Here is a 26175-nt window from a genome sequence, read left to right as displayed (position 1 = left end):
AGTTTTAAACATAAAGAAAGCAGGAAGTTGTATGCCACATTGGCCAAACCCAATTCACATTCAGCCACTTGTTATTTTCTGGCCTTTTTGTTGCTGTGTCAAAATAATCCACATATTCAAGGAGAAAAAAGGAAAACTAGAATTGGTAAAAGTATCTTACTTTCTTTTTAAGATTCTGCTATTCTCTTCCTAGAAGTGGCTTACTTTTTCCTTCTTGTTTTAGGTGAAATAGAAACAACTATGTCGTACATTCTTTAACAGTAGGATTGGCAAGTGTCATTACACTGTGCTGCTTATGAGTTGTATTAACCGCAGTCGGATAACATTCAAAGAACAGCATTTCAGCCGTTGCACATTGTGAAATATATTGATTGTCACTTAATGTTTTTAAAAACTTGGGAATTTTCCAAATCTGAGATGAAATGAAGGAAGTATGTGGAGTACATATGTCATACCTCATAACAGGAAATGTCTCCACTTTGTTGGGTGTGTTTAAGACACCTATTTTATAGGATATTAGATCTAGTCTTTAAAATTTTGCCTTTGTTTTTTAAAAAGCCTGATTCATTAGAAGTTTAAACTGGTAGGATTTCTCCTTGGTATATCTAAGAAAGACTAATGATCTGTATTATTTACCTTAATTATATGCTTTCCCCTGAGGAAGCATTATGATGTGAAATGGTTAAGATGACAGACTTCAAAGAAGCCAGCTTACCTGGATTTGAGTCCCAGTTCTGCTATTTACTGGATTATATACCTTGGTTTCCTTATCTGTAAACTAGGGATTGTAGGATTTTTGTGAGGGTTAATGAATAATCATTCAATATAGGTTAGCTGTTGTAGTTCTAAGCTATGCTGTTGCCCACTTTAAGAGAGTGGAGTTTGCGGTACTATTTTAGATAGGCAGTCTAAAGACCAGTCTTGGCTAATTCTGATACTTGACAGAAAGCTAGCTTATTTGCCACTTGTGATTATACTCTTAGTTTAGTTCGTACTATAATGTATTACCCAAATGTAATTGCATTAGATTTTATAAACTTATGTTCCTCCAACTTTGTTCCATGGTGTTTGTTCACTTTGTGAAAATTTATTATGCTGCGTATTAGATTTGTATACTTTTCTGAATAATGTACTACTTGAATAAAATCTGCTAAATCTATGTTGTTAAAGTTCCTCTCACTAATTTAGCTGAGAAGTTGTTCCTTCCCATTTGCTGCTGCTATTCTCATCCTTAGAGGATGAGATTTTCCAGGATCCTAAATTTTCCACCCATTTTCTTTGCAGGGTAAAAGGACAAACTTGCGTAAAACTGGCTCAGAGCGTATTGCTCATGGAATGAGGGTGAAATTCAACCCCCTTGCTTTACTGCTAGATTCCTCTTTGGAGGGAGAATTTGACCTTGTACAGAGAATTATTTATGAGGTATGATTATAATTGGTAAATTTCTTAAATATGACCTTATATTTTGTTTTAAAGCTCTAACAAGAAAGCTACTATAGAGAAATTGTATTTTTAAATTGTTTTTCTTTTTGGAATTGTGGGGTTGTGTTCAGGAATGCTTAGGCACGCCTTAGAATAGGCTATGCTATTTTAAAGGTGTGGCTATAGAATTGTCATCATTTGGAAGTTCAGTTTTCACTTGGAGTCCTCTAGAGTACTTTTCTTTCTTAAGAGAGATCATTACTCCCCTTTAGAAGTTGTTCATGTATGGATTTTTACTATACTGTATTAGGTTAGAGATGTGGTCTCTACTTTTCAGAAGCCTACTATTTAAAATATTTTTAGTCGACTCTTTTTTTTGCTTTCCATAGCAAATGCAACTTCTACTTAGAAACTAATTTGTGGTGAGAAGTTGGAAGGATAAATAAACAAAAATGACCAAAAGGATATAGTTTCTGGTACTTCTTTTTTTAAAGAAAACCTTTTTATAGTGACTGCCTACTTAATGCGGTTATTCTGTCTGTCTTATTTCTAGACTTGTTCTTGGTATAGTTTTCTTGGCTCCTAATAGTTTTAATTATGATGTTTAAGTGTCACAAGAGTCTCTTTCTCTCCTTTTGACCCTAAAGTAGCCAGTTAATAGTGACAGTTCGGGTGACAAGAAACTAGAGTGATACTCTCTCTTCTTATTGATATAGGTTGATGATCCAAGCCTGCCCAATGATGAAGGCATCACAGCTCTTCACAATGCTGTGTGTGCAGGCCACACAGAAATCGTTAAGTTCCTGGTACAGTTTGGTGTAAATGTAAATGCTGCTGATAGTGATGGATGGTAAGATTTTCTTTTAAACTCCAGTCAAACTTTAGTTTTGGTAATCAGTTTATAAGCAGTGTCGTAGTGCTGTTGGAAGACAAAGAAGTATGTCAGTGTATGTCCTCAAGCTGCTTGTAATCTAGCTGGAGAAATGTGCTATCTATTTTTGAGGAATTAACATGTGTTCATGTAAGAGTTATCTCATTCCCATTCTGGAAGTAGTTAAAATGTTTAGTAGTTAATGATAAAAATAAGTGTCACAAAGTAGTATGCAGTTAATTAGCATGCTTAAGCAAAGTTGGGAAGTGCTGATTTAAGCAAGGTGTCCCCAGCCCCTGAAATGCTTCAGAGTCTTCAGTATGTCCATTCTATGTCTCCAAGAGGGGATTATAATTTGCAACATATCCCACATATATTTGGCCATGTAATCCATTTTTCATGGAACTAGCATGTACGTAAAACACAGGCAGTACTACAAGTAATGAGTATTGTTTGCAGATTAGTGGAAATGTTAGTCAACATTAAATAATAATAATAAAGTTCCTAATAAGGTCCTGTCACCCCCAAAAACTAACAGAATAGGTAGCAAATTTTGTATTTTATTAAAAAAAAAAAAACGAAAATTTTAAATTATAATGTGTTACTTTTGTGGAAGAATACAAACAATTGACTTTTTTCTATATAGGATTTTAAAAGTTGTAATCACACTATATTTACTCCAGTATTTTAGTTTCACAACTTGTTTTTCTTACAACATGGAAAATATTACGATATAAAATTCTCGTGTATGCCTATATAGATTGCATACACACATACAAACATTTAAATTAGCCTCATATTACTCTACCACATGACTGTACTCATTTATTGTGACAGTCTCTCTTTTATTAGACATTGAGATTGTTTTCCAATTTTGTTTTGTTTTGTTTTAACGTTTGGAGAAGCATTTTGGTTGCAGTTTTTAAACATTCATATTTATAAAAGTAATGTGTGTCCACTGTGGAAAACAGGCAAAATAAAAATAAAAGAAAAACAAGCCATCTGTATCCTTGCAATGTAGAGGTAAACACCATTAATATTTTAATATATTTTCTTCAAGCTCGTTAAAAAAACTTTTTTGTTTATTTTTATTTTTGTAGAGACAGGGTCTCACTGTGTTGCCCAGGGTGGTCTTGAACTCCTGGACTCAAGTGATCCTCCTGCCTCAGCCTTTCAAAGTGTTGGGTTTATAGGTATGAACCACCATACTTGGCCCAAGCTGTTTTTCATATGCTTTTCACAAATGTGGTTAAGCTCCTAATATATATGTAATGCTTTAAGCCTATATTTTTAGTTTAACATTATAGCATAAACAGAACAAATTCTTACTGTGTCATAATGCCCTTGTTTTCCTAATGTTGGGAATTTATGTTGTATATACTTTTTCAATATTAAAAACCATGCAGTGAAAAAAATCTGTAGTAATATTTTCCAGACTATTAATAATAGTGTTCTGGCCAGGCATGGTGGTTAATACCTGTAATCCCAGCATTTTGGGATGCTGAAGCAGATCACTTGAGTCCAGGAGTTTGAGATCAACCTGGGCAACATAGAGAGACCCTGTCTCTACAAAATAATTTAAAAAATTAGCTAGATGATGTGTGCCTGTAGTCCCAGCTACTCGGGAGGCTGAGATGGGAGGATCACTGGAGCCTGGAGGCCAAGATTGCAGTGAACCAAGATTCCATCACTGCTGGTATGTGCCTGTAGTCCCAGCTATGTGGGAGTCTGAGGTGAGAGGATCACTGGAGCCTGGAGGTCAAGAGGGCAGTGAGCCAATATTTCATTGCTGCACTTCAGCCTGGGTGACAGAGCAAGACCCTCAAAAAAAAAAGTGATTTGGAATGGGGAATTAAAAAAATTTTTTTCTTTTTGAGACGGGGTCTTGCTCTGTTGCTCAGGTTGGAGTGCAGTGGCATAGTCTCGGCTCACTGCAACTTCTGCCCCCTGGGCTGAAGCAGTCCTCTCACCTCAGCCTCCCAAGTAGCTGGGACTACAGGTATGTGCCACCACACCTGGCTATTTTTTTGTATTTTTAGTAGAGATGGGGTTTTGCTGTGTTGCCCATGGTCTGAAACTCTTGAAATCAAGTGATCTGCCTTCCTTGGCCTCTCAGAGTGCTGAGATTACAGGTGAGTCACTGTGCATAGCCAAAAAACAATATTTTTGTTTTGTTTTGAGATAGAGTCTTTCTGTGTCTCCCTGGCATGCACTGGTGTGATCTTGGCTCCCTGCAACCTCCAACTCCTCTTCAGGCGACTCTCATGCCTCAGCCTCCCGTGTAGCTGGGATTATAGGTGGGCACTACCACGCCTGGGTAATTTTTATATTTTTAGTAGAGTCAGGAGTTTCACCGTGTTGGGCAGGCTGGTCTCAAACTCCTGACCTCAGGTGATCTGCCTGCCTTGGGCTCCCAAAGTGCTGGGAGGCATTGCATCTGGCCTAAATTTTTTTTTTCAAGGCTGTATACCCAAGGAGACTAAAATAAAGAGGAGAGGAAAGAGTAAAGAAATTAAATCTTATATCATTCAGTGCCTGATTAACATTTTCAAACTCAACTTCTGAGTTTGGGTAGTAGTATTGGCTATTATATCTTTACTATTAGTCTGGGGTCATTGACAATCTATTATAAAACATTTGAGATGCTGGAGAAGGTTCTCTTTAATGGTATTAATAAATTCCTGCTGACCAGTTACCTATAGTAGATTGAAATGTGTGTATTTGGCTGGGTGCAGTGGCTAACGCCTGTAATCCCAGCACTTTGGGAGGCCGAGGCAGGTGGATCACCTGAGGTCAGGAGTTAGAGACCAGTGTGGCCAACGTGGTGAAACCTCGTCTCTACTAAAAATACAAAAATTAGCTGGGTGTGGTGGTGTGTGCCTGTAATCCCAGCTACTTGGGAGGCTGAGGTAGGAGAATTGCTTGAGCCTGGGAGATGGAGATTGCAGTGAGCCAAGACCATGTCATTGCACTCCAGCCTGGGCAACAGAGCAAGACTCTGTCTCAAAAAAAAAAAAAAAAATGTGTATCTTATAGTTACTTTTCTGGTTTTAATAGATTTGGCAAATTTTTTCAATTAAAATTTCTTTTAACTTGGGATTTAAAAAATATAAAATTTCATATATGCAACTTAATTCCTTCGAAATTAGTGGTGATAAATAGATTTTTTTTTTTTTTTTTTTGAGACGGAGTTTCACTCTTGTTACCCAGGCTGGAGTGCAATGGCGCGATCTCGGCTCACCGCAACCTCCGCCTCCTGGGTTCTGGCAATTCTCCTGCCTCAGCCTCCTGAGTAGCTGGGATTACAGGCACGCGCCACCATGCCCAGCTAATTTTTTGTATTTTTAGTAGAGACGGGGTTTCACCATGTTGACCGGGATGGTCTCGATTAGACTGGGTGCTTAGGACATAGAACTAAATCCATTTTACATTGTTTTTCTTAAACTATTATACGTATTTCATTTCTTCTTATTCACATCCTTTATTCTTCTCACCCTTTGCTAAGCTCTCAGCCCCAGTGTGGTCCATGACACTCTGAAGTTTTCATTTGTGGCTGTAATTCTTTGATGGGTTCAATCATCTATGTTGAACTGGTTTTTAAAAAACTGTTTAGGAGGTTTTCAGAAGAAACAGCTTGGTAGATGAGAGACACGAGAACTTTCTTTCCAGATATTTTAACCCAGCAGATGTCATTCAATTTAGGAAAACATTTCTAGCCCTTGTGTCTTGCTTCGCAGGACTCCATTACATTGTGCTGCCTCATGTAACAATGTCCAAGTGTGTAAGTTTTTGGTGGAGTCGGGAGCTGCTGTGTTTGCCATGACCTACAGTGACATGCAGACTGCTGCAGACAAGTGCGAGGAAATGGAGGAAGGCTACACTCAGTGCTCCCAATTTCTTTATGGTATGTGACAAGTAGAACTAAATGTATTGATTACTGCATTCATTTATCCTGTATCTCCAGGATATAATTCAGTAAGTATTTTTGTTTGGAAAAAATCTTTTGTGTTATCCATAGTCCTGGGCCTTGAAAATAGGGCAGCCTTGGTCACAGATAATAATACAGCTTCTGTTTGTATGCGTAGAAACAGCTATTGTCAGGGACTTCTTCAACTACAAAAGACAGTGCTGCAGCATCTGACCTAGTGGTGTTAATGGCTTTGACCATAAAAGATCCTCTAGTCAGGCTTTATTTAGTACTTATAGATTGATGGTGTATCCTTGCAAATAAGTAAACAGACTCCCTCCTAATAACATGATCAAGAGAAGTGCAGGATCAGTTTAAGAATCCAAATGGTCCAAGTTTTCCTAGAAATCAAACTTGTCATAAAGTAAAATAAAGGCAACGTGTATTTTAGAGCTGTCTTTTTTTTCCCTCTTTTTCGTTTTCTTGATTTTGAGTTTATGATTCTATTGCTAACATCAGATCTCTACCTAGAGGAAAATGGACTTGAAGTTTTAGATGGATACATGTTGGTTGGCATTTTTATTTACAAGGAAATTTTTTTTTGTTTGTTTACAAGGCTTAGAAGTTGAAGTTAATTTTGCTCTTTAGTTGGGTTTGAGAGGAATTAAAGAAGGAGGGAAGACAGAGACAAATGAGGAGGTCCTAGAAACCTGTACTGCTCAAGTTCTCAAAAACTCCTTTACCAGTTGATTGGAAGATCCCTAAGGGTAAAGACATATGCCTCTGCCCTCTCTGCTGAACTCTTCTCCCCATCTCTAGGCCTTTCTTCAGGCTCTAGATGTGAAGGGAGAGGGGTCAGAGAACCACAGATCTCAGGTTCTCTTCTTCATCTCTCTCAGCTGATAGTTTTTAGTGTTGCTATTTGTGATTATTGTATTTTTTTAGAGATGAAGTTTTACTGTGTTACCCAGGCTGGAGTGCAGTGGCATGATCATAGCTCACTGCAGCCCCCAGGCTTGGTTGATCCTTCTGCCTCAGCTTTTAAGTAGCTGGGACCACAGGCACCTGCCACCACACCTGGCTAATTTTTTTATTTTATTTTCATTTTTTGAGATGGTCTTGTTCTGTCTCCCAGGCTGGAGTGCAGTGGCACAATCACAGCTCACTGCAGCCTTGACTGCCAGGGCTCAGGTGATCCTACCACCTCAGCCTCCAGAGCAACTGGGACTACAGGCATGTGCCACCACACCCAGCTATTTTTTGTATTTTTAGTAGAGATTGGATATTGCCATGTTGTCCATGCTGGTCTCAAACTCCTGAGCTTAAGCAGTCTGCCTGCCTTGGACTCCCAAAGTGCTGGGATTACAGGTGTGAGCCACCATACCTGACCTTTTAAATTTGTTTTGGAGGCGGGGCCTTGCTCTGTTGCCCAGGCTAGTCTTAAACTCCTGGCCTCAGAGAATCCTCTTGCCTCAGCCTCCCAGAGCTGAGACAACTGGTGTGAGCCACCATGCCCAGCCTTTGTTTATGGTTTGAACTCTGGACTGTAGAATATTTGATACACTAACATATTTTAAAATGTATATATATATAAATAAATTACATATATAAAAATACATATCTTATATATTTATATATGTATTTTGTTTTTGAGACAGTCTTGCTCTGTTACTCAGGTTGGAGTGCAGTGGTGTGATGGTAGCTCATTACAACCCCAAACTCCTAGGCTCAAGTGATCCTCCCACCTTGGCCTTCCAAAGTTTTGAGGTTACTGGTGTTAATATAATGTGTTGGCCAAACATGGTGGCTCACGCCTGTATTTCTAGCACTTTGGGAGGCTGAGGCGGGCAGTTCGAATCCAGGCTGGGCATGGTGGTGGGCACCTGTAATCCCAGCTACTCAGGAAGCTGAGGCAGAAGAACCACTTGAACCTTGGAGGTGGAGGTTGCAGTCAGCTGAGACCATGCCATTGCACTCCAGCTTGGGAACAAGAGCGAAACTCTGTCTCAAAAAAAAATATATATATATATATTTTTTGAAACTCTGTCTCAAAAAAAATATATATATATAAAATATGTGTATATATTATATATATATGTATACATATTATATATATAATATATATGTACACACATATGCATACATGTAATATGTTAATGTATATTTTGCCATATTAAATTTATTGACCATTTTGACCTATATTTAGATATGGAATATGATTTTTTAAAACATTAGGGGTATTTGGTTAGATTCTTAAAATTTATGAAGTATATGGTAGATACCAGGATGTGCTATTTAGGTGATAATAGATTACACACAGTGAGTAACTGTGTACCCAACTTAGGAAACAGAACATAAGCACTCTCTCTGACATCATTTGGACTCCCCTCCCTGATGTGGCCCCTTCTCATGTCTGTAGTGACCACTGCTTTCATGTTTAGCATTCCTTGTTTTTTAAAAATAATTATATCATTTGTGTATGAATTCTATAATATTTTCAGTTTTGCTTGTTTTTGTCCTTTATATAAAATCATACTGGTGATTCTGTGGCCTGTTTTTCTCATTCAACATTGTTTTTGAGATTCACTCATGTTGCTTGTAGCTATAGTTTATTTTCACTGTACTATTGCATTTGATGACTATAGCACAATTTATCTTTTAATTCTCCTTTCCAAGGACATCTGTGCTGTTTCCCTCCTTCCTTTCATTCCTCTATAAACAACCCTGTGAACATTTTTGTACTTGTCTTGCGGTATTTATCTATAAGTAGACTTGCCAGGTCACAGTGATGCACATCTAGCAGAGGGTTCCTTTTACTCCACGTTCTCTGACTCTTGGTGGATTTGGAATGATATCTCATTTTAGCTTTAGTTTGGCTTTCCCAAGTTACCACTAACACTGAGCATGTTTTAGTCCCCTCAAAAATGGGAGTTGGGGAGAGAGAGCATGGGGAGAAATGCCAGATATAGGTGAAGGGGAGGAAGGCAGCAAATCACACTGCCACGTGTGTACCTGTGCCACAGTCTTGCATGTTCTTCACATGTACCCCAAAATCTAAAATGCAATAAAAAAAATAAATAAAAAAAAAGAAAATTTGGTGAATATTGAAAATTAATCCAATGTATCCACAATTTAAAACTGAGCAATAACTAATGTTGATATTTCAGTATATGTTTTCAGTTATTATTGCTATATAAATGTTTTTGCATAAAAAAAGTAATTTGCAACTTTTAATCTGATAAATACCAAAGTAATGATAAATTTTCTCCATTCCTAATGATTTATTGGCGGCCAGGTACAGTGGCTCACACCTGTAATCCCAGCACTTTGGGAGGCTGACGTGGGAGGATCTCCTGAGCCCAGGAGTTCTGGACCAGTCTGGGCAAGACCCTGTCCCTAATTTATTGGAAATTGAGACTTGAGCTGTTATTTTGAGTTTACTAAAATATCCACAATCTCCCATATCTTTCTCCATTCCCATCTCAGTGCATCTGGCCATTTAAAAAACTTTGTGAAATTATAGTTGTAAAGTTTGATCATCCATGTGAGTCTGTCATGCTTAGCATGTCGTCTTTAAACAAGGGGAGTTGAAAATTTACTTGTCTCTTTAGATTGGCAGAGCCTTCTTTTAGAAAAGAACTATTTCTTATTTAAATTTTTCCCAGAGTGAGAGAAATATACTGTGTGCTGTATCATTAGATGATACAGGAATGATTTCATAATCAATAGTTTAGTGCTTACATAAGCTGAAAAATCTATTCAAAAGCTAGCAAGTATTTTTCTGGTTTTTAAAAAATTATTATAAGTGAAAATAATAATTCTGAATTGCTGAGAACTTTTTTACCTTAATTCTTTTCCTTCTCCTCTGCTTTTTTCCTATTGCCTGCCAATTGATTGTTATTTCTTACTAGCATTGCCTTTTAGGATAGGAAGGTGTAAATGAAGAAAGGCAAAACTAAAAGTAGTAGTTAATTTACAAATCCGTTACTAACCCTGGTGAAAGGTGGACTTCTGAGGATTTTTCCCCTCCCTAGTTTGTGGATTTCAACATCTTTTAGAATTCTGATTCTTTTTATATTAGAGTTGATTATATGAAGACTTTGATCATGTCTAAAATGCCATATTTTTGCATTCTAACATACATACATATATATATATATATATATATATATATTTTTTTTTTTTCTTCTTCTTCCATCTTTCCCCATTTGGAAATTCATAGAGACCATTTTGCTTCTATCTTTTTTTCTGTCTGCTCTGAATTTTGGGTAAATAATGAAGTAATATTTCTAGAGTTCCTTAATCTTACATTTGGGAGTAGGCTGAAATTGGACAGGCATATCATTCACTTTTTTAATATCCTAGACTTGAACAGTTCTTTTTTTAGTTCCTAAGCTTGCAGAAGTTTTTGTACTCTGAGTAGCTCTGAGAGATGCTTATAAAGTGCTAGGTTTTAGAGCTGCTTTAGAGATGATAGCATATAGTAATGTGTCTTCCGTATGTTCCCTGTACACTGTTTGCCTTCCACTGCACTCTACCCACCACCTCAGGACATTTTATTATATATTTAATGTATTCCAGCCTGTACCCATTTCTTCCCATTTTGTTTCATGTAGCTAAAAATTATAAAGAGTGGTGTACTCCGAGTTGTATATTCTGTGCTTTATTTTACTGTCATGATTTTAGGAGTTCAGGAGAAGATGGGCATAATGAATAAAGGAGTCATTTATGCACTGTGGGATTATGAACCTCAGAATGATGATGAGCTGCCCATGAAAGAAGGAGACTGCATGACAATCATCCACAGAGAAGACGAAGATGAAATCGAATGGTGGTGGGCGCGCCTTAATGATAAGGAGGGATATGTTCCACGCAACTTGCTGGGAGTAAGTTATTCTGATGCTTACGGTGTTTTCATATGTGCCAGAGAGGGGCTTTGTAAAAACTGCTGTATGTTATGGATACAGTGCACCCAACTGCCCTTTGTTAATAAGTCATGGAATTTAAACATTTTGATAGTCTTAGACTTAAAGCCACATTTTCAGTGATTCTTATTATGATCGATAACATATGTTTGTCAGCCCCCGGAGGTCAGGAGTCCTGCCTACATTTATAAATAGACCAAAGGGTAACTGGATAATATGATCGGAATTGAGCCTGTGACATCTGAAATCAATTTTTAGTTAGTCTAAATCAGGATTTGCAGATTTGGTAGAGAGCTTCAACAGGGCATTAAGGACAAGATTCTTTGTTTTCCTCTACTGTCTGATTTATATTTCATAAAAAGCAAGAAAATAATATGCCAGCACATATGTACCACTTCTGTAGTATAGTACAATGGGACTGCTGTCATCATGTAAAATTCTCCAGGAGTATTTTCAGGGGAAGACTGGCATATGGTCGGTCAGGGGAGAGAAAGCGAGAATAACAGGTTCCAGGGCCTTGCAGTAAGCTCTATAGATTCAGCTGTTCTCTTATAGCAGTTGTGTATGTGCAAGGGGCGTGGAGGGTGTATGAAAGAGTGAGAGAAATGATCAGGTAATTGAGAGATTGAGATAAAAGTTTAAAGTGCTTGCAAAATCTGCTCTTGGTGAGGAAGTAAAGAAAGGGTTGAGGAAAGGAAGAGCCAGTTGCGATACATAGAAAATGGTGTGTAGGTCATGAGCACTGGCCTCCACGTTGCTTCAGATCCACCTGCAGCACCTATTATTTGGGTATCCAGGCTGCAGAAGGAACATGGGGAGGGGTGGAGAATTCTGCCTCCTAAGATTGGTAGGAGGATAACTCAGAGGTCTAATAGAGAGCCAGTAGTAGATGCTATTCTTGGTATTTTCATCAAGTTCAGACAGACATGGCCTCTACCCACATAGAGCTTCTTCTCTGGCATCTAGGCTATGAACAGGATTCTATCTACAAATGATCCACTGCCTGGGCATGACTTTTGGTGTGGGATTCCTTGAAATGACTTCATTGCTGGGACCTGACTTCCTGGATTCTGACCAGCATTTCCCCCTGACTCTCCCTTCCCCATTGTTGTTTGTCTAACGTGCAGCGTAAATGACTTATACACCTTGACTGCTGTTGTCCTGACAAAAACATTTATTATGAAATAAACATTTCACAACAAGTTTTGAATAGATGATTAGACAGTATTCATTTGGGTGATCATAATGTAACTTTAAAGAATAATGAAAGTGAAAAATTAAATTAGGCTATGGAGCCCTTAAACTACACTTTCAGGGGCCCAGCATGGTGGCTCACTCCTGTAATCAATCCCAGCACTTTGGGAGGCCAAGGCAGGAGGATCACTTGAGGTCAGGAGTTTTGAGACCAGCCTGGACAACATGGTGAAACTCTGTTTCTACTGAAAATACAAAAATTACCCAGGCATGGGGGCGGGCACCTTTAATCCCAGCTACTTGGGAGGCTGAGGCAGGAGAATTGCTTGAGCCAGGGAGGCGGAGGTTCTGGTGAGTCGAGATCGCACCACTGCCCTCCTGCCTGGGCGACCCTGTGGACTCTGTCTTAAAAAAAAAAGCCTTTCAGATTACCAGAGGAAAGCAGAAATAAATATAAAGGTGGTTCTCTTTCAAGCACCCTCACTTGCTTCTCCAAAGTCTCTAGCACTAGAGAGGTATGGTCTCTTGCATGCGCCACTTTCCTTCTCTTATAAACATCAGTGGTAAATAAGTCCTTTTGTTTTGTATAGTTTCTTATTTGGGAAGAGTATCTTCTTAGAACTAGTTGCTTACTTGAGTATTTTCTTTTCTTTTTTTTAAATTGGCAAAAATTGTATGTATTTATGGTGTATAGCATGATTTGAAATAATGTATACTTGTAGAATGGCTAAATTGAACTAAATATGTGCATTATCTCACATGGTCATCATTTTTTTGGTGAGAACATCTATTTTCTTAGTGATTTTTAAGTATACAATACATTATTAATTATAGTCACCAAGTTATATAATAGGTCTTTTGAATTATTTAAATTTTCTAACAAAGAAGTCCTGTGGTTAATGACACGGGGAACATTGCATGTTCCCAAGCATGGGAGCAGTCGCTCAAAGACTGAGTTCCGTCTCACGTGCGTGGTGCTCAGAAGATTCTGAAATTAACAGACTGGACTGAAGATCTTCATTTTAGCCCTAAATTTAGATTTTCTTAGTAGTTTGAAAATCTTTTCTTGTTAGAAGTATCCTCTACACAACTTTTTTGGGTTTTTTCCCTGATTCTTTTTTTTTTTAAAGGGCAGTGCATATGTGTAGTCAGGGCTCAGATAGAAGTCTAGAAAATTGTATTAGCTAAGTGTCTTCTTTTCAGATAGAAAAATAATCTTTTCTGTAACATGGATCCACCAGTTAGTTTTTTAGTTTTGACTGGAAGTCTTTTTAAATTATTATTATTATTTATTTATTTTTAAATTGGGATGTAATCAAAGCCTATGATTCTACTTTCTTTGAGTAAACCCTTTTATTTTTCTTTTGTCAAGTGGGACTGCTTTTGTTTGGTGTGTTAGTTGAATTTACCAGTTTGACTTGGTCCTAGCTCAGGCCTGGAAGCCTTGTAGCCTTCACTAGGACTCAACTTTACGGCTCTTGTTGTAAAAACACAAAACCACAGAATTCTAAAGCAAAAACTCCACCCAACCTTCCTTAAATTTGTAGACTTTTAGTCTGTGGCATTTCATTTCTGACAGTCTGAAGTCCCATGACACAATGTCATGTCAATTGTGAATAAAGGTAAAAGAATTTAATCTCTTTCTTCCTTCCTGATAGAAGCTCCAAATGCTGGAGCATATAGCGGTTTGCCTTCCTTGTTACAGTTGATTTACAGCTCAACAAGCTGTGCAGATTGAGTTAATACCTGGAACTGTCATGGGATTTTATATTGCTGCTTTGTAGAGTTGCCACAGTTGATGGGCCCTTGTGATCTCTGAACGTCCTGTGCAGTCTAGCTGATGAGCACAGCACATGGTTAAACGCAAAGCTCTAGGTGCTTCACACACCACCAAGATTGCTTTTCTCACTTTGATTCCCTTCCCGTGACATCCATCCCCTAACCTCATTATTTCTTGAAATTTTGTTATATTCCCATACATCTATATAGTATGTAAATGTTTTTTTAAACTCTTTTGCAGCTATATCCAAGAATTAAACCAAGACAAAGAAGCTTGGCCTGAAACTTCACACGGAATTTTAGTCAATGAAGAATTAATCTCTTATTAAGAAGAAGTAATACGATTATTTTTGGCAAAAATTTCCCAGGACTTATTTTAATGACAGTGTAGCTTGAACACAATGAAGAATGTCTCTAGAAGAAAATGAAGGATTGAAGAATTCACCATTAGAGGACATTTAGCACAATGAAATAAAGCATCTACGTCAGCAGGCCATACTGTGTTGGGGCACAGGTGTCCCGTGTAGCACTCAGAGAAATATACAGAGACAATCCTGTTTTCTACAAGAATCCTGTCCAGTAAATAGGACCACTTATTGGGCAGTTGGGAAATCAGCTCTCTGTGCTGTTTAGTGGGTGTTTTCAACGCCTGCTCCTAAGCCAGTCCTCTTGCCAGAGAGGACCAGTGCCATCACATCACTGTTTCTGATTGTCCCTAGCACCCACAGGCCCTTGGGGGGCTCAAGTGGAGGCTCGAAGGCACTGCACACTTGTATATTGTCAGTGAAGAACTGTTGGTTGGTTGTCAGTGAACAATAACTTTATTATATGAGTTCTTGTAGCATCTTAAGAATTATACATATATTTGAAATATGGAAACTAAGCTACAGTACCAGTAATTAGATTTAGAATCTTGTTTGTAGGCTGAATTTTAATCTGTATTTATTGTCTTTTATATCTCAGAAATTAGAAACTTGCTATAGACTTACCCGTAATATTTGTCAAGATCATAGCTGATTTTAAAAACAATTGTAATAAACTTTTTGATGCTAAGCCATTTACTGGTTTTTGTTTTTGATGTCCTAAACAGACCTTGTTTAATAGTCACAAGCCATTGGGATATTTTACTCAGCTGAAAAGGAACAAATGTTTAATGTAAGTATATTTATTGTAATAAGAGTTCTTTACCAGCCAAGTGATTCAATGTAAGTGGTTTTTAAAATAAAATGCTGTAGAGATCATGGTGATAGAAGCCTACTTGTAAATTTTACCTAAAGCCTCTAATAGACTGTTTTAGTATCCTCATTGATTTATGGGGTCAGGGAACATGGAAGTTGAGAATGACCCCTGGCTGGCCCAGCCAGGAGATGGGGACTTCAGTCCTTATGGCCACATGGAACTGAACTCTGCCAGCCTGAGTGGGACTGGGTGGAAATGAATCCTCCCCAGGTCTCCAGAAGGAATGCGTTTGTCCAATGAGACCAGTGTTGGACTTCGCATTTACAGAACTGTGAGATAATGGCTGTTTTTTAAGCCACTAAGTTTGTGTTAATATGTTACAGCTACCGGAAACAACATGGATTCTGGTTCTGGGCTGTTGTACTTACTAACCCATCAGGTGACCTTGCCCAGGACACTTGACCTCCCTGAGCCTTGTTTCCTCGTCTGTGGAGGTTAATGCTGTTGCCTTGGCATGCTTCTGAGTTGTTGAGGAAAACCATACTAAGTTCTGGGCATGAAGGTACTTGGCAGAATAAAGAATTACACAGATGTATGAACAGAGAAGGTGTGAAAATTAGGGAACTGTGATCCCACTTTTATATTCCTTAATCCTAAACTGAGAACATCATTGTTAGTCTTTCTGTTCTTAATTTATTATTAAAGTAAGTATCCTTATACCAAAGCACCTTATAGAAATAGCTGCCAAGTACAGAAAAAGGTTATGAAGGAGGGAAGGAAAAAGACCACTCCAGAGGTACCATTCACACTTGGACATGTTTCTTTGTAGTCTTATATATGATTTTTTTGTCTTTACATAGTTGAGAGCTTATTGTTTAAGCAGTTCTGTATTCTCCTGTTTTATACTTGATATTGTATAATAAATGTTAATACTTTTTTTTTTTTTTTTTTTTTGAGACAGAGTCTCTGTCACCCAGGCTGGAGTGCAGTGGTGTGATGTCGGTTCATGGCAACCTCCACCTCCCGGGTTCAAGTGATTCTCATCTCAGCCTCCCGAGTAGTTGGGATTACAGAGGCCCATGCCACCACACCCAGCTAATGTTTGTATTTTTATTAGAGACAGGGTTTTGCCATGTTGGCCAGGCTGGTGTCAAACTCCTGACCTCAAGTGATCCACCTGCCTCAGCCTCCCAAAGTACTGGGATAATAGGCGTGAACCACCATGCCTGGCCTATTCACATGATTTGTAATGGCTTCATAATATTCCATCGTGTCATTTATCTAATCCTTTGTATAATGTTGAACAATTCTGTGTACTATAATTGATGCTATAGTCATGTTTTTATGGTAGCACAGTTTTTAGGTTTTTACAAAATAGAAGGGAATAAAGCAGGTGGAGAACAGACCATGCCAAAGGGGAGAGTGTGCAAACCAGCTGTGCAGATTCTAACGGCGGTAGAGCCACTGGGGATGCAGGGAGTGTCACATCAAAGGAGACAGCCAGAGAAGCAAACCCGAAGGAAACCAAGGTAATGTGGGTTCTCAGGAGAATAGTAAATGGTGTTAAAGGCAGCAGAAAGGTCCAAGGAGGTAATGGCTGGTAGATGTTTATAGGATTTGGCATTAGGAGGTAACATAAAAAGCAGCAGCAAAGAGAAGTAGGTGATTAGCCAGACAAGTGGGTGGAAAATGAATTGAGATCTAGTGTGGAAGCTCGGCTCTGGAGGAAGGAGAGGCCACAGGAGCGGGAGGTAAGGGTATTAAGTATTGTATTTAAGAAAATTCTATAGTTTCACATTTTAATTATAGGCAAGATGCCTTTTCCTTTGAATACGTGAATTTACAGAGGCACATACCTTGCTAAAGTAGAGAGAAACTATAATTGTGTGTGCTCAAAACGGTCCCATGGGGCTGCTCTCCAGGAAGGAAAACATGGCATGGTGTGATTGCATGGGGTAACCCTTTATTTTTATTTAACAGTACATTTGGAAGAAGATAAGGCAACAAGGCAATATTTTTATAATGTTGCTAGCATTTTCCCAAGGTAAAGCCAGGAAACAAACTTGTGTCATTTCTATAAGAACTCCTAAGCAACGTCCCCTCTAACTCCATGGACAGTCACTAGTGGTGGTGAAGTTCATAAAGTTTTGAGGTGGCAAACAGCTTATTTTGTCCTTTATCATAATTGGTTTACAAATTGGATGCCTGGTTTTGGCATACTGGTTCAGTTGATGAAGCACAGAATCCCTTTGGTCTTTGTAAGACCAGATGTATATGGCGGAATAGGGTCAAGAACTTGAGTTTAAGGAGAATGATTTACTATTACCAATCCATCTTACATAAAACCTGTCTCTTGTATAACCCAGTGATGATGGAGGTGAGTCTTCTCACCTGGAATCTCTAGATTCCTTGACAAGATCACTTCATGATATATCATGTTTCCCAGTTTGCTCATGGGAAATGGTAATTTTGGACTGCTGTTTGGTAGAATCAACAGCTGCATTTTAAACTTGGAAGTTGCTTTAAATATTTCCTGCAAGGGCCTCGTGTCCTTTGAGAGTGACTCCATGTTTTTGCTTAGCTGTTAAATATCTCCCTGCATTTTTTTCCTGATTTAATATTGCTATGAACAGGAAAATGTGTAAAAGTAAAAAGTGTATACTGTTTACAGATTTAAAGCTTTCTTTGAGCTTGTCAAGGGTTAAGTGACTCAGTTGCATTTAGTATAATGATATGCAAATCTTTTACTTTGATGTGTGAAACTTCTGTTATCTCAAATTGACAGTATCATTATTTTCAGCTATGATCATCCATTTAAGTAAATGTTCCCGTAATTTCGAAGTCCAGATACAAAGTGTTTCTCTGTGGAAGCTTAGTCCTTGGCTGATTTTCCATCATGAGAAGTCTTCAGGCAGATTAGTTATAACTTCAAAGTACTGAGAAACAGAGCCACTGTGAGGAAGGAAAAAAAATCCAGGTCAGCTCAGTGACCACTTTTTAAATTAAAGGCTTTTTAAGTACCTGTAGATTATTTCAAAAAACTGTTGTACTGGAAAAGCTGATAGAGGGCTATGATATCAGTGCACTAACTCATATTTTTCCTACTTGATTTCTAGAGTCTAGCTTTTAACAGGTCAGTAGTCTGTGTGATTTGCATCAGGTGGTCATGAATCATATTGCAGAGTTGATTGCACACATGAAAAGTGAAATTCACACAACGTAAGTAAGTTAGCATTTTCACATTTCTGCCTCAAGAGTATCACGTCAGAAGTAGTTTGGGATGTGGATATCCCTGCAACCAGTGGTGTTCAGCATTGGTTCTAAATTGTAGTGATATGAGAACTTTGAGTCAGATTGATTGAATTGGTCTGGGATACAGCCAGGACACCAGGACTTTGGCAAAGCTCCCCAGGTGATGGAATCAGCAGTCAAGGTCGAAATCCCTGCAGACTGAAGGGAGAGCTTCTGAACGTGGCTCATCCTTAGCAAAGACTACAAGAAGTGAGGATCTCCAGGAACCTACAAAAGGTGAGGCTTAGGAGTGGCAGGGAAAGCCAGTGGGTAAGAAGATGCTTCTCAGAGGAGATGCGGAGGGAGAGGATTGAGCAGGCAAGCCAGGTTGACCCTGGGGTGGGGGTGGGCAGCTGGGGTAGAATAGGATATCCAGCAAGAATGACAGGCTAGAATTTCCAAAACTTAACATGTGGCATGTTTCATGTCACAGTTGTGTTGACTCTACTATTTTAAATTTTTTGAGACGGGGCCTCACTCTGTTGCCCAGGTTGGAGTGCAGTGGGGTGATAGGGCTCACTGCAGCTTCGACTTCCTGGGCTCAGCCGTTCCTCCCACCTTAGCCTCCTGGGTAGCTGGGTCTTTAGGTATGTACCACCATGCCTGGCTAATTTTATTTATTAATTTATTTTTCTGAGATAGAGTTTTGCTATTGTCGCCCAGGCTGGAGTGCAGTGGTGCCATCTTGGCTCACTGCAACCTCCGCCTTCCAGGTTCAAGTGATTCTCCTGCCTCAGCCTCCTGAGTAGCTGAGATTTACAGGCGCCCACCACCACACCAGCTAATTTTTGTATTTTTAGTGGTGACGTGGTTTCATCACGTTGGCCAGGGTGGTCTCAAATGCCTGACCTCAGGTGATCCACTGCACCCGGCCAAATTTTTTTATTTCTTTAGAGACAGGGTTGACTCTACTTTATATTGCAATCTTGGAGTAGAGGTATTTCCTAGGATATGTGAAGTTTTAAACAAGTTAATGTTATTTGTAACAAGATAAACTATATTTTCAGTTCACTAAAGGTACTATATAATGCATAATACCAGAATGAGAGAGTTACTTAGTTGCTGGCTTCCTCCAGAGTTCAAAATCCAAGGAAAAGAGCTGCCAGTACCTTAGACCTGTCCTCCTCACCACTTTGCTCCTCTGTTACACGGAGAGGACTGATAAGTACCATTGTCACCCAGTACTGGCCACTTCCCCTGGTCCTCTGTGGCCTTCCCTGAGTATAGAGGAAATGCTGACTGGAGCCAGGTGATAATGGAAGTATACCCCACCTGGCTTCTTTCTTTCAGTGAGAGAACTTCCTGTCAGTCATTGGGGTGACAAGAGAACATTTTACACTTTGCTTTTTGTGAAATTAGCATACCAACTTAATTCAGATCATTTCAGAGGTGTGCATTGCTAGGGTTCCAGACACATGAGTGCAATAATAATGGTAAGTGGCAAACTTATTTACTAGTGTTGGTTTTATCTTAAAGGGGAGGGAGTAAAGAAAACTACTTTGCTCACAAAGTATTTTAAGTAGCTCCATTCTAAGACTGACAGATCTTTCCAAAACCCAACTTGAATTGAATCCAAAGGATTTCTTTATATTGGCATGTTCTCCCTTGCATGCTAATCAGTTCATTTTTCTAAGCATGATCCTGCAGCCACCTCCTTCTTAGTTTAACTTGAGCTACACTCATGACAAAGTTCATGGGAAGAGGGAGCCAGGTGTGCTTTTTGGACTTGAGAATAGGTAGTTGGAAAATCACTGCAAGTGAAAGTGCATACAACCGTGTACAGGCCTGGCCCCAGCAGACCAAAAGCTCTTTAAAGCAAAACTTGAAAGTGCTGGTCACTCAAGTAAACAGCCCTTTCTGCCCCATGCCTCCCCCATCCCCTTAGGATCGAGGTGGGGGTATGAGCTGCTGACTCACAGAGATAAGGTTGAGCTCTATTGTTCCAGTATTCTCGGGATCCAGCTGCTTAAATATCTCTGTGGAGGGAGAAAAAGAGGATGTCACAAGTGAGTGAGCTGAAACAGAGATTGCATTATCCTCTTTTCATTTCAGCAACGGACTTCATTGACTGCCATACACTCTTCCTCACCCTCAAATTAGTAAAGAGAGAATTTCAGTCTTAACTCCTGGAAGACATGTCTCTAGTTCAGATGATTTCACCGAGGTGAAAGGCAGGCTACTTGAATACTAAGAGAACTGAAATTAGTCTTTCCCCAAATAGCCACTTACTGAAGAGCGTTTCTAGCCGAACCAAACACCGAACAAAATTATCAAAATCGATGATGAGCTGGTCATCTGCAAACCGAGCAACGATGACTTGGTGGAGTTGACAGGGCAGCTTGAAACCTGAAGTTACATGAACAAACAAACTGATTGCTAAGCATTAGATGGTACCATGTAGCTGTGCTCACAGGTTATGGAACTAATGTGGTGATTTAAATGAGGTATAATTGCTTTTGTCCCTCGCCTGCTCTTCTATGAGACTGGTTTTATTTTGCAAAGCCAGTACCTTCTGCCGTTTCTCTTGTTTCCAGACTGCCCACCTTCCCCCTGCCTGCGTCCTAGCTGACACGTCAGTCTTTTCTTGCCTGCTTCTGTTCTCATGGTCACGGTGCTTCGTGTTGTTAACCATGCTGCTTCCTTTTGTTTGTTTAGCTCTGAATCGTCTTGGAGACCACATTCTTCCTGGATATATGTGAACAGAAACTGTTCCTGATAAACTAATAGTAGTTCTCCCTCTTTCCACAGTAAAATAATTTTTACTGAGCCTGTGGCCACCTAGCATCAAGACTGCATGTCCCAGCTTCCTTGCAGCCAACAGAGGCCTTGTGACCACAGTCTGTCCGCTGGGATGTGTGAGCAGAAATGACCTGTGTGCCCTTAAAGGCAAGGAGCCCTTCTTCTGTCAACCTGTTGGCGGCATGTTTGTGGTGGCAAGCCGTCCCAGGTCCTTTGGATGAGGGCAACCCTCGAAGGGCTGGTGGGCATCATGGACGGGGGGAAGCCTCGGGGAAGAATGATCAGATAGTGACACGGTAGGAGAGTAGGAGGCACCATCCTAGCCGTGGACTGCTGGAGCTGGGATTGCTACGCGACAGAAAGACATACCTAGTTTAGACCACTGTTGTGTGGGGTCTCCGTGGCAGCGTTACATTCCGGCGTGCTGGTCTACCACTCACTTGTGTCTTTTTATTGATATCAGTTTCTGCTAGGGTCTTACCCTAAGGGTGGAGCTGAGACATTGCATTTCTGCCTAACCAACCCTGCACCAGAAAGGAGGTACCCGGGGTAAGTCTGTTGAGACCTGGCTTTGCCTAGTTGCTGTGCCAGGCAGCTCTGAAGGAAATTTGGATTCGAGAAGGCACAGAGGGCACAGCATCCTACTGCATTTAATTTTACCAATTAGTCTTTGAAAGGGGAATGAAAAGGTGTTTGTATTAAACTAGCACCTACTTTATTTTATAGCTTTACCAAACCTTGTATTGTATGGTATAGGATGAATGTTCACACAGTCTGTAGACAGATTAAACATAGGAAAGAAAATGCAGTTTAAAGGGTTACCTGCTTCTTCTAACGCCTTCCGCATTTCATAGGAATTCATGGTACCAGACCTGTCAACGTCGATTTCCCGGTAAATTTTCTGGAACGCATAAATTAGTTGTAAGAACCATGACCCAAAGCAAAGCTGGCAAGTTACCTCCCTCGTATGTCCTGAGTGGGGATGAAGTTTTTCCAGCTCTGTGCGTCTAGTTTGGCCTTGGAAGAATCACCCATGTTTCTTCCCTAAATAACTAATAGTATTTTGCCTCTTATGAGCTGGTTTGTAAATATGCCCATCAGATCAGCCAGCCAACGCCCATAGGCTCATGTTCTTGTCTTACATAACTTTTGTACTTTAACTGTCAAAAACCCTTTTCAGGAAACCCTTGATGGTGGCCTTTAGATGATCCCAGTAATCAGGTGGAGGAAGGGAATTGGCCACTTAACTTGCGAAGTCCTGGTTGGTTTTTTTGTTTTCATTTCCCCAGCTCTCTCTTTACTCACACTGAGCTTCATTATGGGTAAAATCCCAGTCCCCTTGGAAATGTTTCTCCATGCTGTGGAGGAGTTGCTGTGTCTTAAAGCACATGCACAGAATGTTCCCCAACACAGCCCACCCGCCCCTCTCTCTCGGCCTTCCTGGGATCTTACTTGGTATTTTTGAATCTTCGTCCAGAGAATGTAGAACTCCTTCAGCCCCAGCTTGCCACTCCCGTCCGACTACCTTCAGTCAAGGAAAGCCCTTGAGTGTGGGTCCATTTGGGCATAGTGTCACCTAGTTTGTCTTCTCAACTGGATCTGAATACATTGCATACGTGCAGGGAGGGTTTGCAGAAGGATCCTTTTCCTGCTTTTCCCACTGGCTAAACCTCCGTTTAAAGGATTAGAGGAAGGGTGAGAAAGACCTGCTGGCTCCCTGCCGATTCTGGTTGCTGTTTTGATCTGGGGGTGCTGTGGAGGCCGCAGATACTGCTAAAAATGAGCTATCGGATGACATGCAGAGGGCTTTGGATGGCTTCTAGTGGCTGGGCCCTTGTAGTTTTTTCCAGTATTGGAGTATATCCAAGAGGCCTCTGGTGAGGGGAGCTAGCAGGTGCACACTGTGAGTCCACTAGATAAAACTTCATAGAAGTGGCCAGGCATAGTGGCTCTTGCCTGTAATCCCAGCACTTTGGGAGGCCAAGGTGGGCAGATCACCTGCGGTCAGGAGTTTGAGACCAGCCTGGCCAGCATGGTGAAACCCCGTCTCTACTAAAAATACAAAAATTAGCTGGGTGTGGTGGTGTGCACCTGTAGTCCCAGCTACTGGGGAGGATGAGGTAGGAGAATCACCTGAATGTGGGAGGCAGAGATTACAGTGAGCTGAGATCATGCCACTGCACTCCAGCCTGGGTGACAGAGTGAGACCCTGTCTCAAAAAAGCCACTCAACCAACCAAGCAAACAGAAAAAAACTTCACAGAAGCTTAGGCTGTCCCACCACTTCTCACCAAGCATCGGAAACAAGGGGGAAATGGATGACTAGTTTGCCTTGGGGACAGATGGGTGGCCTGGGAAGGAGCAAGAGCAAAAAGGAATTAGAATGCTCATGAAGGTAGCCCTTCTCTAAATCAAGAAGACAATCATGATCAGACAAAACAGATTCACATCAGAAATACTGTGGCTAGGGAATATTTTCCTAGGGGAAGTAATGGCAACACATCACTGAGGAAACACATTCAAGCTGCTTTGTGCAGAGAATGATTGATGGGCATATTTTCAGGAATTTCGTGCACCAGCCCCAGGAAATGGGCTGGTGGGCCTGCATTCTAAGCCTTTCAGGGTAGGTGGGGTGTGTAGCATTTGCTTTACCTCATTGGAGGATTCTCGCATTTCCCTAGTAAGGGAGGTCAGCGCTGCCGACTGTCCGACTATCCGAGAGCAACTCAGCAAGCTGGGAACAACTGGCCATTTTGAAAGGGGAGAAGGCCGTGTGTTTGAATCTTTCTGGAGTGAGATTTTAAACTCTCCCAGTCTCCATCCCCTGGAGCACATAAAAGGATACATCTAGCATGTCAACCATAATTTTGCACGTCTCGATGCTGAAGCCATCTGACTTGATATCTTGGCCTAAAAGACAAAATCAGTGTGACAGGAAAAATCTCTCAAGAGCAGTGATGTCCAATAGAACTTTCCACAATCATGGGGACATTCTTTATCTGTGCCCTTCACATACAGAAGCCACTTCCATTATATTAAATAGCCACATGTGGCTAGTGAGTCCCAGACTGGGACAGTGCAGAGGATGCCCACGCTGTCCCAATGTGTCTGTATATTTGCCTTGAGCAAACAGGGCTTTCAAAAGTGCTTTTTGAACAAATAACAGAATGATCAATGGCTGGGCCTTAGGTGCCCACAGAATATAAAGTCACCTGTAGTTGCTGGGCAGGGAAAAGGAAAACAGAGAGCAGGTGTGTTAATTCTGGGCTGTGACCTGTGAGAGAAAGAGGTTTACTTGAACTGTCCATCTGCAGACATTTATGGACTGTCTGTGTCTCCAGCTGACTGAGAAACCCGAAGACCTGGGATCTATCCACAAGCTATTGTGCTGTACTAAGTGAGTCCTAGCCACTTGGTGTTTGGCAGGTGGCATGATAACCTAGTCACCAATGTGAATCTGGCTCCCCACGGACTTGATGAAGAGCCCAGCCTTTTTGTTATGTCCTTGTAAGAGGTTAGAGCCTGACCTGCCTCAAAGCTGCCACTCTAGGGACCAACCCCTTCTTAGATGGTCATGAGGCTCTGACCTAGCAGCTGTGCATGCTAGGAAGCTGTGCATGGAGCCCTGCAGAAGGCTGGAGTCACCAGGCAGCTAGGGGTAAGGTACTACGCTCATAGGCATGTGCGGAGCAAATGCTGCTCCCCCAGCAAGGAGCGGGCTGAATCCAAGCAAGCCTGCTTCTTCCCCACTTTCCAGCTCTACCTTCCATTTGTGCAGAAACAATGAGGCTTTAGTCTCCTCTGCTCATGAGGACTGCACATCTGAAGAGCTCTGTGACCTCACTTGTGCCTGGTGGCCTCCAGGGTAAACACAATCTTCTTGCCTTCCCTGAAAATTAGAAGAGGGTAGGTGCAGACAAGGGCCTCTCTAGGGAGGCTCTGCACTGGACTGACTGTAGCCTGGCCAGCCCAACCCTCTTGGTTCCCACTGGGATGGAAGACCCAGCTGACCCTCGACTTTCCTTTGACTCTGAAAGGAGGATTTATTTTATCTCATGGAGTTAGGCTAGAGGCCATCTTGTCAGAGGGAATGACATCCCTTGAAGTCCATGAGACTTCTCGAGATGATCCCTAGGGCTGGTATGCAGCATACGACCATGACTGCATTTGTCTTTGATACAAATTTGTAACTTCTGATATGTACAAAACTCTGCTTCCTGAATTGTGGATTGCAATCTTTTCAAATGCAGCGTGATTCTTGTGATAATTTGAGGGGAAAAATGTCTCTGTGTTGTGTTTCCCCCACCTCCCCGGTGGTGATCCACAGTAGGGGGTTGAACAATCAATCCTTTGACATTTCTTTGCTTAAGAAATAGTTACAAGATGTGGCCGGGTGCAGCAGCTCACACCTGTAATCCCAACACTTTGGGAGGCTGAGGTGGGTGGGTGGATCACTTGAGGCCAAGAGTTCAAGACCAGCCTTAACCAACATGGAGAAACCCCATCTCTATGAATATACAAAAATTAGCCAGGTGTGGTGGTGTGCGTGCCTGCAGTCCCAGCACTTTGGGAGGCCAAGGCGGGTGGATTACTTGAGGTCAGGAGTTTGAGACCAGCCTGGCCAACAAGGTGAAACCCCGTCTCCTAAAAATACAAAAGTCAGCTGGATGTGGTGGCATGTGCCTGTGATTCCAGCTCTTTGGGAGGCTGAGGCAGAAGAATTGCTTGAATCGGGGAGGTAGAGATTAAAAATAGATCACACAAAGCTAGTATGTAGTGGAAACCTGGATTTGATCTTTGATCTGTGGATGCTAGAAACGCTTGTTCTTTTTTATCACACCACACAGATCCTTCATTCACTTCTTGGAG

The 26175-nt window shown here is 40.7% G+C and overlaps 2 protein-coding genes across 3 annotated transcripts in view; one reads left to right on the top strand and one right to left on the bottom strand.

Annotated features, from left to right (window-relative positions):
- Positions 1 to 15155, top strand: part of TP53BP2 (tumor protein p53 binding protein 2) — a 67531-nt gene extending 52376 nt beyond the window's left edge. For both annotated transcript variants that reach the window (XM_012459751.3, XM_012459752.3), the window contains 5 exons: positions 1285 to 1422; positions 2139 to 2272; positions 6031 to 6197; positions 10887 to 11086; positions 14340 to 15155. In XM_012459751.3, coding sequence (XP_012315174.2) covers positions 1285 to 1422; positions 2139 to 2272; positions 6031 to 6197; positions 10887 to 11086; positions 14340 to 14381 — 681 coding nt within the window. In that variant the 3' untranslated portion in view covers positions 14382 to 15155. The remainder of the gene's footprint in view (positions 1 to 1284; positions 1423 to 2138; positions 2273 to 6030; positions 6198 to 10886; positions 11087 to 14339) is intronic.
- Positions 15156 to 17218: 2063 nt separating this feature from the next.
- CAPN2 (calpain 2) overlaps positions 17219 to 26175 on the bottom strand; it is a 61445-nt gene continuing 52488 nt past the window's right edge. The window contains exons 16-21 of the mRNA XM_012459749.2: positions 24152 to 24216; positions 22760 to 22828; positions 22130 to 22208; positions 20798 to 20914; positions 20486 to 20544; positions 17219 to 18229 (exon numbers count right to left, since the gene is read on the bottom strand). Coding sequence (XP_012315172.2) covers positions 18206 to 18229; positions 20486 to 20544; positions 20798 to 20914; positions 22130 to 22208; positions 22760 to 22828; positions 24152 to 24216 — 413 coding nt within the window. The 3' untranslated portion in view covers positions 17219 to 18205. The remainder of the gene's footprint in view (positions 18230 to 20485; positions 20545 to 20797; positions 20915 to 22129; positions 22209 to 22759; positions 22829 to 24151; positions 24217 to 26175) is intronic.

Source organism: Aotus nancymaae, unplaced genomic scaffold (assembly GCF_030222135.1).
Source record: "Aotus nancymaae isolate 86718 unplaced genomic scaffold, 86718_ANA_hifiasm-v0.15.2.pri h1tg000032l_0, whole genome shotgun sequence".
NCBI classification, from domain to species: Eukaryota; Metazoa; Chordata; class Mammalia; order Primates; family Aotidae; genus Aotus; species Aotus nancymaae.
This window is presented reverse-complemented; position numbering and strand designations above follow the sequence as displayed.